General features: G+C 30.0%; 1 protein-coding gene across 1 annotated transcript in view; it reads right to left on the bottom strand.

Moving 5' to 3' along the window:
- Positions 1 to 806: 806 nt before the first annotated feature.
- The window catches only part of LOC111630509 (tyrosine-protein kinase PR2-like), a 64,497-nt gene continuing 52,165 nt past the window's right edge, over positions 807 to 13,138 (bottom strand). The window contains exons 19-20 of the mRNA XM_023374621.1: positions 7,838 to 7,907; positions 807 to 1,749 (exon numbers count right to left, since the gene is read on the bottom strand). Of these exons, the coding sequence (XP_023230389.1) occupies positions 1,531 to 1,749; positions 7,838 to 7,907 (289 nt within the window). The 3' untranslated portion in view covers positions 807 to 1,530. The remainder of the gene's footprint in view (positions 1,750 to 7,837; positions 7,908 to 13,138) is intronic.

The following is a 13,138-nucleotide window of genomic DNA, read 5'->3' as shown; positions in this document are numbered from 1 at the left end:
TAAAATTAATAATAATTATATTTGCTGAGGAAAAATATTAGAAATGTTACAAAATGAACAGTAGTTTGAATAAACATTCGAAAAGAAAAGACAATTATAAAATACAAATCTTGATATAAACCAATTATAAGAACAGAAGTTTTTATATTATTCCAACAGCAAATATTAACAATTTATGCATTTAAATTATATTTTATGAATATACAAAAACAATTATATATAAATTCAACATAACAATATTTATGAAGTTAGCCAGATGTTAATATATAGTAAAAGAAACCTATTTTGGAGTTTATAAAATAATTTTTTTATAACAAAACACTGCTTTAGTTCAAATTATTTTATATAATAATTACTTATTATATAGGGTGTCTCATAAATCTGGACTCACAGAAGAATGCGGTGAAAATTTGCAGCATTCGATATCTTAAAGAAGATACTGTGCAAGTGTATTAGCAAATTTCATCTTTGCCAGTGTTTGTTACATAGTGGCAGACACTCTGAGCAGATTCCGATGGTTTTTTCGAGTGGATCCAGACTTACGGCACACCCCGTATAAAATGTATTGTGCTTTATGTGTAAAAAATTTCTAAACAAGAAAAAACTTTGTACTTTCCGAATTACTCTTCAAAATTGACTCATAAAACTCAATTGTCAACATGTTTGCATGTTAAACAAATTTTCTTCAGTAATGCTTGATAATTATATAATAAATCTTTATTAGTATTAATTATAGTAAGCATGGAGTTAAATTTCAATTTTTACTTAAAAAGAAATATAAAATCATAATTTAACATATTTACAATTAGAAAATTTTAAATTTTTAAAATATAAGAATTGATATTCATAGCTCACGCATTATTATTACTTAACATTACATTTAATTTTTCAATACATTTTTTTTGTTTACAACTGCTGTACATTGCATATACGTACGTATATACGCAATTTTAGCACACATTTCTTACTTTAAATGATTCCGAAAATTAACAATAATTAAAAAGTATGGATTCTTAAATTGATCAACATCTTTACAACAAAAAGATGTATATTTGGTTTCGTGAAATACAAGTTCCATTTTTAATTTATACATGAAATGAGGTTTTAAAAACATACAATATGACTAGTAAATGATATTAATACAATGTATGGTATAGAAACACACATCTGCACATCAATATTATTAACAATTATATAATATTAGGTAATTTATAGACATTACAACAATGAGATTGCTACACTACTTCAGCAAAACTTAATTTTGTGCATTAAAAAAATGTACATTTTTTTCAAATGCTTTCCTTTGGAAAATTTGAGTATAAAAATGCATAGTACTTGTATAAAGGAAGACTTCACATCATCTGTGATAAAAAATATATATTTCTTGTAAAGAAAAATATTATTTTAAGTATAACAAATGAAATATTTGATATTGTAAATAGAAAAACTATTCGTATGGCTTTACGATTTGATGAGACATTTTAAAAAAGTACAAAATAGATAATAGCTTGTACATTTTTTCACTTTGAACTAAACTTCAGTAGTATCCTCTGAGGTACTGTGTGTTGCCAATAAATAATTTGCGGCTTGTTGAACGTCCCAATTGCAGCGGATGAGAATTTGCTTGCTGTTTTCCACAGTTATTAAATACGAACTAAGAATGCACTGCAGACGGAGATATTTGATTGCTTTTTGTACATCCCAATTGGTCTCGTTTAAGGCAACGACACATTCTTCCGATGTTACCTGCTACTTTAAAAAATTTGGCATTAAATAAGATGGAAGAGATGTACAGTACATTATATACACATATTAAGGCTAACCAATAAAAAAATTTATTATTTGGCATTAAAATATAAGTAAAAGAGTTTGGAAATATTAAAAATAAATTAAAAATATGTCTTTAATAACAACATAATCAAACTATAGCATGTGAAACAGAATGTTTTAAAACCAATCATACTTCTCCTGATTGAGTCATGCCAATCATTTTATAATTAACTACATTCTCAAGAAAATTTTGAAGTGAAATCATGCAACTTCTAGTACAGACGAGAAGTTCTTACATAGTTAATCAGGGTCTCTGGCATCTAAACTTTTCATATCTGGTCTTGATTTTCATCTAAATCTGTTTTCAAGATTAACAAAGTACAGACAGAAAGACAAATGATAGTAGGACTGTATTTTTGGGCTGCAATTTGAAAATTGCAGCCCAAAAATACAGTCCTACTGTCATTATTTCTTATGTAAAAATTACTATTTTACATAAGGAGCATTAATGACCACTGTTGATATTAGTGAACTTTTTTGAAAATTTACATTAATAAGTATTTTGTTAAAGTTCTTTCTGAATTTCCTCAATTTAACTACTGTAATAGAAACCACTGGTATTTTAATTTTTCTATTGTGTTAATCTCTGGGATTGAACTGAATCCAGAACCTTTAATCAAATATCCTATGAGAGATAACCTCCTTCAAGAGAAACCAAATCAAATTCTTAATGTAATAACTTTGGTACATTAGATTTTACATTAGTATTAAATATTTATTTGATATTTTGATTTATTTTAAGTTTTGTATTTTGGTTCCATTGTGGAACCAAAATACAAAACTTAAAATAAATCAAAATATCAAATAAACTTGGCTTTTGTGCAGCTGTTTTTTTACTCTATCTACAAGCTGAGACAGCCACTTGTAGGTGTATTAATGTCCTTTTAATTCAAGCTTATAAAAGTGTTCATGTCATCCATTTCACCATTCTACCTCACCCTACTCCATAATAACAAGCGTAACAAGCCAACAGTTATGTTATCTAATAAATCTCATAATAACAGGACAATCTACACAGAAATTTTAGATATCATTCATGTTTAAGATGAGTCTACATCCTTAAAAAATAAGCAAAGTTGCACATGTGAATGACACTGTTGAAATCTTAACAGTGTCATTCAAAGGAACTATACCTCTACGTGTGATCTTTTGAAAGATATAGCCTCCAAAAACAGCCTACTTCCAGGTACTATAGGGAATCATGCTGTGCACTCCACTAAGCTTATCATGTTTTTAACAGACAGCTTGGCATGATGCTCAGACATTCTAATGATATTTATTGGCAAAAAATAAAGAAAACTCAGATATGTGACCCTTTAGCTTTGTTGTTAAAAAAGAGTTTACCAAATAAAAATAAATTAGAATTGAGAACTGTTATTGAAATTTATTGAAACTTTTATGCCACATAACAATATGAAATATATGTTGTCTAAAACTGCTTTTGTGTGTTCAGCACTTTTCCTATTTTGAGCAAAAATTATCTGGTGTTTTGAAACACTTGCAATCAACTGTCTAGAATAGTGTTTCACAAAGTTTTGACATCCATTTACTCCTTATGAAAATTTAAGAAATACTGAGTACTTTCTTGTCAAAAAATTTGCAATCTATCCAAATACAGTAGAGCCTCGATTAGCCAACCCCGATTAACCGACACCTCGGTTAACTGACCGTCCTAGTCAGCAAATTTCAAATGTCCACTAGTGATATGGCGCTACAATATTTGGCTATGTCTTGGCTACTTTAATATTATTTTTACGTGTTTTAGCTGGCAACACTCATTCGACCATGAAAGGGAGCCAGTATTTAAACGAGGCTTAATTTTCTAATTTTTAACGATACAATAGCAACGATTATTATTTAAAAAAATTTTTGTTAGGCTTAACATTGATGAAAATTCAACGTAAAGTAGGTTAATAGCGATATACTAATATACTAATTACATGGGATATAATAATATACTACACTAATAATGTATTTTTTCATACTTTTCGGTTATCCGACTTTTCAATTATCCGACCAACCCCAGTCCCCAATTGAGTCGGATAATCAAGGCTCTACTGTATAGGACTTATCACAACTTGAACAAGAGAATTTACAAAAATATATAATTTATTGGGAAATGTATAAATTTAAAATAATTTGTTACTATGATATTTTTTTCTTAATGATAATTCTATGCATTGGTGATACATAGCCAAAAATTGTCAAAAAAACCCCCTGTAGACCTTTTATTTACTCCTGGAGTAGGGTTTGGAAACACTGGTCTAGAATTTGCTGAATTCAATATACAGAAAGTTGGTTGTACAGTCGACCCCCCCTATAAGATCATTGATTTTTCCGTTTTATCTGAATTACATGTTGTACGAGTCACTTAGATTTTACAAATATGTGAGCCATTCACAGTCCGGCACACGTATTTGTAAAATCTAAGTGACTCGTACAACATGTAATTCAGATAAAACGGAAAAATCAATGATCTTATAGGGGGGTCGACTGTATTAACCAGTGAGAGAGAAGGGGATTTTCAAATCAAATCATTCTGTTTCATGTATTCTAGTTCGATTACATTGTTCTTGAATATAATATTTTGAATATATCAGAAATGCTCCTATTTTAGCACAAAAAAAATCTGACTTTTCCATTAGTCTGCTTTTGGCATTAAACTTATAACAACATTATAATAATAAGATTTAACTTAATAGAAATAACACTATAAAACTGAGTAAAATTGAGAAAAATCAACTAGAATTATTTTAAACTGACTGGAATTATAATTAACATTTATAAAATTATTCATTGATTTAAAATCATTAAAATTATGAAATTTAAAGAGAAAACTGCTGAACCAATATTCAAAAAACATTCAAATTATTAATAATGATTTAATAAAAAGAATCTAAGAAAACCTTAACACTTTTGATGCTGCTAGTGAAAAAGTTGAATCAAATATGCCAATTTGTTATTTTCTTCCATAAAATACGTCACCATAAAAAAAATTAAGAAAAAAAGTTTGTTTTTAAATTTCAAGCAAGATTCATGGAATTGTGTGTAATGATGTGAAATTGAGTCACTGACACCTAACAGAGAACAAAATAATGAAAAACCATAATTAAATGTGTTCTGGGAAAATAAGAAGCCAAGCAATAAAATATAATCACTAAAATGTTTCTTACACTTCCAGGTAGAAATATATGATGTCTGGCATGCACAATTTACCAAAAGTTTCTAGTGTCTGAATGATGCAAAATTACATTTTCGGCATATTGGGATAATGTCACACGATGCAAAATTGTGTCAGTATTTAAGGGAAATTTTTTTTACCTCCATGATCTTCTGTATTATTTTTGTTGAATTTATTTTACTTTTCAGTATTGTGTTCTAAAAAGTTACTTATTAACTTAATTTTGTATTTAAATAAATCTATTTATCAAGTATGACTTCGATATTGAGGATACACAGAATGAGCTTCAGGTGGACACTGGTGATATTACCCTTGAGGAAGTGGAGCTTGCAATTAAAAGCCTAAAGAATAATAAGGCATGAAATTACGGTTGAGATTTTGAAGCATGGAGGGAAACCCATGTTGGAAAAGGTAATGTTATTGTTTAACAGGTGCTGGCAGTGTGGGAAAATCCCAGAGGATTGGAGAAGGGCACTATAGTCAAATTCCTAAGAGGGAGATATCTCTGAATGTATCAACTGGAGAGGTATCACTCTCCTTTCTGTGCCTGGAAAGGCATTTTGTGTGATCCTCCTTCGATGCCTGCGGATTGCCCTCGATCAGTGCTTGGGGGAGGAGCAAGCTGGATTTCACTGCGGAAGACCATGCAGCGCGCAATCTTCTCCCTTCAAAATATAATTGAACAATGTGTTGAGTATCAACATCCACTAGCCATCAATTTTATTGATTTCAAGAAGGCTTTTGACAGTGCTCACCACAAGTCCCTCTGGTAGATCCTGCAATTATATGGTGTACCGACAAACCTTGTCACCATTTTCAAGGTCTTATACCTGCATTCAAGTTGTTGCGTCAAGACCAAAGGTGGCCATACGAACTTCTTTGAAATTATGACAGGAGTCAGGCAGGGTTGTGTCCTGTCCCCTTTTCTCTTCCTCATTGCCCTTGATTATGTCATGTGATGGGCAGAAGAGACCGATGCCCACATTGGGGTTTGCATCCACTGGTCTGACCAGGATCGTCTTAGAGATTTAGTTTTTGCTGATAATGTTGCCCTATCAGAGAAAATTGGGATAATGCTACAGCACGCCATGACCACATTGAGTCTAGAAGCACACAAAATTGGTCTCAGGATAAACACTGTGAAGTCAAAAATTATGCATGTAAGTAACACCACACAAATGTAGGGAGTAATTGTTGGAGCACAATGATTGGAGGAAGTGGAGAGTTTACCTACTTGGGTAGTGTTATTTCCCAAAACAGCGATGTAGAAGTGGACGTGAAGTGCCACATCAGAAAGGTGCTGACCATTTCCGGCAGATGAACAAGATCTAGTCCTCACCATCCATCTCATTGAAAACCAAATTCCACCTGTTCATCTCCATCATGATTCCGATAGCTGTTTATGCTAGCAAGTCCTAGAAGACATCGGAAAACATCAATAGAAGGCTCGATGTCTTCCAACAGAGATGTTTATGATGAATCTTAAAGATCTGATATTTATATCATATCACCAATGAAGAGGTTCTCTGAAGGTGTGGGATGTGCAAACTTCATAACATTGTTGCCCATAGAAGAGTTTGATTAGCTGGCCACATTTTTCGTATGGAGAACAATAGGATCCCTAAGACAGCCATAAAATGGGTTCCTCCTGGTGCCAAACAACCATGAGGACACCCCGGGAATATTTGGCATAGAACTTTTCTCCGAGATCTGAAGATACTCAATATGAAGTGGGAAGAAGGTGAACTCCTCGCCCATGATAGAAATCAATGGAAGATAACTGCTGCCCAGTATGCTACTTAGCATTAGAGGAACTACTACATTTATCAAGTATCTTAAATGTTTCCATTGTGCAATGAATTGATTGTTATATTACTGTAGTCACTTCATTTTATTTATTTGGTTGCAAAAAAGAAAAATGTTTTGAAAACATTTGATTTTCTGTTTATAATGCAAATCTGTGTCACTATCACATAGTATTGACTCTCCAGGACAGTATTAACTTATTATTGTTATTTAAAATAAATGTTGTATGCACACAATCAAGTAAAATTACATAAAGAAGGGCAGTTACAGTTTTCTCTTCTTTTTTTTTTTTTATTTCTCTTGGTTTAACACTGAAAAACAATTTTAAAATACAGGTAATAATTTAATTTATGTCATCATTTCTACTAAATAACTAGCTGTCAATGGATCTATTGAAACAAAAAAGTATTGATGTAAACAAAAGATTATCTGAGGTAAGACTAACAAATTTGAATGCACTTAAAATTTTGTGGGATTTGTTTATCTCAAGATATCAACTTTTCTTAGAATTCTGTTCATACAGCTATGAAAAGAATCAAATTTTGGCCTTATAAAGTAGCGTGTTCTATGCGTTTTATTTATTTATTTAGAGTTTCAAATGTTACCTCAAAACCAAAGTAAATGTGTTCAAATTTTAAGTGTTTCTTACAATACTTAGCAGGATAGTAACAAACACAACCAGTTCTCATGTTGAATTCTGAGTAGACGTTTTGTTTGCCTACCCAGTATCTAATAAAATAAAGTTACACTGGCCTCAGTGAATTGAAATGTAAGAAGTTTACTTCTTCTCAAGTTTCATGAATAGAAGCAGACTTCTTACAGAAAACTGAAACAGTAGTTTTCAAAATAGGACAGTGAATACATTATCAGAAAAATCTGAAATCACAGTATTTTTTGGATGGTTCATAATAATTTTGGAGTTAATCAAAATTTTTTTTATTAAATCATTACTGATAATTTGAAAATATAAGTTATTTATGTAACAAAATTTAATTTTGCATTATATGATTTAGTACTTACTTCATCTTTTAATATTCTTTGTATGATATGAACTTCTTTTGCATCCAAATTTTTATCTGAATGCTGAATTCTGAAATATTTAAGGAAAAACTTATATAATTTTATCAATTTTATACTATATTTCACAACTGTGTAAATAAAATAGAAAAGTATTTTTACATAATAGATTACGAACAAGCATTCCACTTTTATCGGTCTACATCTAAGGGTGACCCATTAACCACAATGAAAATGTTAACATTTCTCCAACCTTACCCAATGTTTAAGGTGTATCTCTTACTTCATTAAATCAACCTCAGTGGCTTGTTCAGCTTTGTAAATATCCATTATACAATATAATATCAAAATAAATTCATTTGATAACTTTTTGCCATATTTGAAAAATGTGTTGGCAATGTTTTAATCCAAATGTGACTTCCAAATTATCATTTAAATTTGTATGTATACCAACATAAAGAGGTTTTGTGATCTCCAATCTTATTACAGATAATCTTATACTTACTGTTGTTCTGTCCATGTATTCTATCAGTAAAAAGAGCACAATTATTATTATGCTCATTTTTTTAGTAAAGTTTATTTTTATTGTTACTCAAATGATCATTATTACTTTTATGTCATGTTTTTTCAATCATTTGTCTGTTATATTTATTTGGTATTTTTTATTAAATTCTTTTGAAATCATGTTTCCAAGATTTAACAATATCAATATACATTCATAACAGTATATTTATAATAATTAATATGGCATATCTGTTTGTTTCTAGGTTTCAAAATGCATTAATGTTAAATGATATCAATGCATTTTGTTTTAAGACAATTCAAGTAATTTTGATTTATCTTTTGTGATACCTATACAGCATAACTCTGATTTATGAGTACTTGATATATGAGAATTCAACACTAAAGAGTTGCTTTATCCCTCTTCCAATTTATGAAACAAAAAATTCAATACAACAAACACTGAATGACATTTACAAGAATGAAATATTCTAATCATGAATGTAATGATTGTGAAATTTCCATATGCTCTGATCAGATGGCTCCTAGATTCCACTTTCATTCATTCTTTGTTTCATTCATGTCTTTGTTTTCTAGGGGCAGTGCTATTCATTCCTACGCAGCTGTGTAGTTTAACAAATTTTACCACTATATTATAAACCTTTCTACTGATAACTAAAACATTCATTAATCCAAAAACAATTTTATTTTATATTATCTTAATTAACTTTCATTTCCTTACCAGTAATAAAAAAGTATATCATTTGAAATGTTTAAGCTGGGACCTCAGTTCACATATGACAAAACTTAAGTCTTACTTTATCCAGCAGATAATTTCATTCTTGAACTAAAGTTGTAGTAATAAAAAAATATATATCTTGCACACTTGCTTCTCTTATGTTGTATTCACTTTTCTCATTTCATTTTACAGTAGAAGTTTGTTAATTCAGCACCTATGGAACCAGAGTAGTGCCAAATTATTGAAATTGGCAGAATGTTTTTGTATTTTCACAAAATTTAATAATTTGCATGCAATTTGAATGTTAAAGATATTGCTGCAACATTTTACACTAGTGCACACAGCAGTATACTTCTGATTTGTTTAGATATGCACTTTAATCATTCTGGAGATGATACAGTGCATGATTATGTTACTTTAAGATTGGTATTCTGGTGTTTATGAAACCGTGCCAGTAATTGTTTGGTAATTCAAACATAAATCAGTTATTGTATTCATTCAGACACTTGGCAAATCTCATCATTAAATTTTATTTAGTTGATACGTGTTCATCGTATTTGTACACATTTCGGGTATTTTCTGCCCCTCTTCAGCCAACTTTAGCTTACAGATCACTGAAAGTTAAAACCATAAAATTTCTGTAATTTAATGGATAACAAGTTGAATGTGCAAAGGAATTTTACAGTTTTAACTTTCAGTGATCTGTAAGCTAAAGTTGGCTGAAGAGGGGCAAAAAATACCTGAAACATGTACATACACAATGAACACGTATCAACTAAATAAAATTTAATGATGAGATTTGCCAAGTGTCTGAATGAATACAATAACTGATTTGTGTTCGAATTACTAAACTTTAAGATTGATTTAAAAAATGAGCAAAACATTAACACTTTTATGATGACATGACGATATATAATCAGTTCAGTTTCACCCAAAACATACAAAATAACAATATTTCGTCATTTTGAAAAATGTTTAATTTCAATCAAAAATTTTCTGCGTCATTTTACTCGCATTTGGTGATATTTTAATGCTAATCATTGCCTGTAAGTTATGTATATATATGTAGGTATTTTATTAATTTATTATTTATCTAATTATTCATCTTAATTTTACTGTATTTATTTATTTACTTTTTAAACAAAAGAAACACTTGCACCAGTTGATTTTTTTGTTTCACTCTTAGTCATTTTATTGTTTTACAATTTCAGTATTTACCACTCATTGCCTGTAAGTTATATATACTGTATATATTTAGTTAGTTATTTATTTTTGTTCTAGTTTTATTTTATTTATTTTATTTTCTCAAACAGTTCACTAATCGATTTTCTTTGTGTAATGTGTTTTATTGTTTCGGTATTTTCCCCACTTACTGCCTAAAATGAAATGCCCTATTAACATAAGAATGTTTATTAAAGAGACACAGAAAACTAGTATATATAAACTGTTTCATATAAAGTGATATTGTTCATGAAAAAATAGATAAATATGCATAAATCCAAATCATGTACAAAACAACATTCTCTTTCATGCTAGCTTGGTGCCAAAACCAAACAACAAAATCAGAGAATTTTATTTTTTGTCAAAGTAAAGTAATTTATGACATCAAAAATTTAGGTCATAATTTAACATTCTTTTTTTGTAAGTAATTTTTATTCCAAATGATTATACACTATTGTGCCAAAAACTACGTAAAGTAATAAATATATGCAATTTTTTTGTATCTCTATGATAAATATTCGATTTTTGGTAAATTTTTAAAATAAAATATATAGAGTTACCATGACTGACTGCAGTTTGGCTTGTTGTTTTAAAGAGTAAAGTACAACCAACCACATCATAGTAAAAGGGTTAATGAATGCATTATTGAACAAAATCAATAATTCATGTGCGTATAATATTTATTTTCCAGAATGTATTGTACATATTACTCCGAGTATGAGTTTGTTTTTAGGTACTGTTGTCACATTGACTAATGGGGGAAAAAATACATTAGTCACATACATTACTGAACACAAAACCTATGTGCTAGCTCTAACAAAGTAATGTTCATTCAATATCTAAAATTTTAGACATTTTAGATATTCACGTGGCAGATTAACTTTTACTGTAGTTTCTTTTATATCAGTAAATAACCTAATTAACACTTTCATTTACAGGAGAAGTTCATTAATATAGCACCTGATAATCTGGAATGTCTGGTAATTTAGCTCTTTGAAAAGTAGCTAATAATAAATTCTGAATTGTCAGATATTAATCCAGTGTGTTAATGTTTTGTGAATCAAAATTTGTTTATACACATGGTAAACTAAATATCTCAGATGAAAATCAAGGCAAAGTTTGGAGTGTAATCTTGTATGTTGCATCATATCAAGAGATCAAGAAAAATTATTTATTTTGTTATAGCATCTTGTTTGTGTCAGGTCAGATACTTTCATGTGTGCTTTCTTCTGCCTAAAACATGTTTACACTACAACTGGCAAACAAGTTGGTGCAAATATCTATTAAAATTATTCTTGAAAACATCAGTTGATATTTGCAAGTTTTGACTAAAATTCAAACCTCACTATGCCTGTGCAGCAGCATATATAAAAGGAGCTTACCTCCACAACAATGTTAGTCATTTAAGATCACTTCAGTTATTCATGGGTCATTTTCAAGTTACTCTAGAAATTTATAAGTCATCCACCATTCATTCAGCAAATACAGTGTTATCATAAAGTCCCTCCATAGCCACACCCATGTGGCTCCACTGATTGGTGATGTCATAACTTACTTTAACAAATTTCTACTGTAACTATTTAGAATCACTGGTTGCTAGGTAAACAAGCATTTTTGGAAATTTAGATAGAGTGACTGAGTTATGCCAAAATATGTACATATTTGATTATACACACAACACTTAACACCTCAATACTACTTCCAGCAGTCAAAAGATTTTAATATTCTAACGTTTTCGGCCGTCTTTTAGAGGCCCTCTTCAGGATGAAACATTAAAAAACAGTTCTATCTTTTGAAGGATTTTAATAATCGAATACAGCTGTGTTCCGAACTTTTAAATATTTAAACGATGCGTAAGATATAAAAATCGTTACGCTTACAAGACAAAAAATTATTTTAAAATAACGCTATACATAAATTATTATTGTAGAGTTGTGAAAATTAGCGCTATGTAAACACTGCTATACATTAAATATTATTAAATAGTTGTGAAAATTAGCGTGATGTAAACGCTCTGATTTCTTATACATAGCAGAAAGATTAAAAATAATTAAACTTCCGATTATTGTTGTGCCTTGTGGCAATGTAAATAATATTTCCACGATTGTGGAATCGGAATATAATCGGAGTTAATGCAGCTTCCCTTTATGGTTTCTCTATAAATCTCAATAGCCTCCAACGAGCGTAAGTCGTGTCGGTCAAAGGCCCTATGTAAAAGAGTAGCCTCATCCCAACATGGGGAAACCCCGGGCTCGGTAGCATACCGTGCTAGAGCCGTATTATACTTCTGCTTCGACACATCATATTTGTGGTCCCGTATCCTAGCCTCCAGGGATCTGTATGTGGATCCAATGTATGTTATCCGACGNATCGGAAGTTTAATTATTTTTAATCTTTCTGCTATGTATAAGAAATCAGAGCGTTTACATCACGCTAATTTTCACAACTATTTAATAATATTTAATGTATAGCAGTGTTTACATAGCGCTAATTTTCACAACTCTACAATAATAATTTATGTATAGCGTTATTTTAAAATAATTTTTTGTCTTGTAAGCGTAACGATTTTTATATCTTACGCATCGTTTAAATATTTAAAAGTTCGGAACACAGCTGTATTCGATTATTAGAATCCTTCAAAAGATAGAACTGTTTTTTAATGTTTCATCCTGAAGAGGGCCTCTAAAAGACGGCCGAAAACGTTAGAATATTAAAATCTTTTGACTGCTGGAAGTAGTATTGAGGTGTTAAGTGTTGTGTGTAGTATATCTTTCCAGTTTACGTGTGTTAATTTTTTGTCTGATCTATTTGATTATAATAAATAATAGATAAGCTCATCCTGA

Source organism: Centruroides sculpturatus, unplaced genomic scaffold, assembly GCF_000671375.1.
Source record: "Centruroides sculpturatus isolate CEXI.00-Female unplaced genomic scaffold, Cexi_2.0 scaffold633, whole genome shotgun sequence".
NCBI classification, from domain to species: Eukaryota; Metazoa; Arthropoda; class Arachnida; order Scorpiones; family Buthidae; genus Centruroides; species Centruroides sculpturatus.
This window is presented reverse-complemented; position numbering and strand designations above follow the sequence as displayed.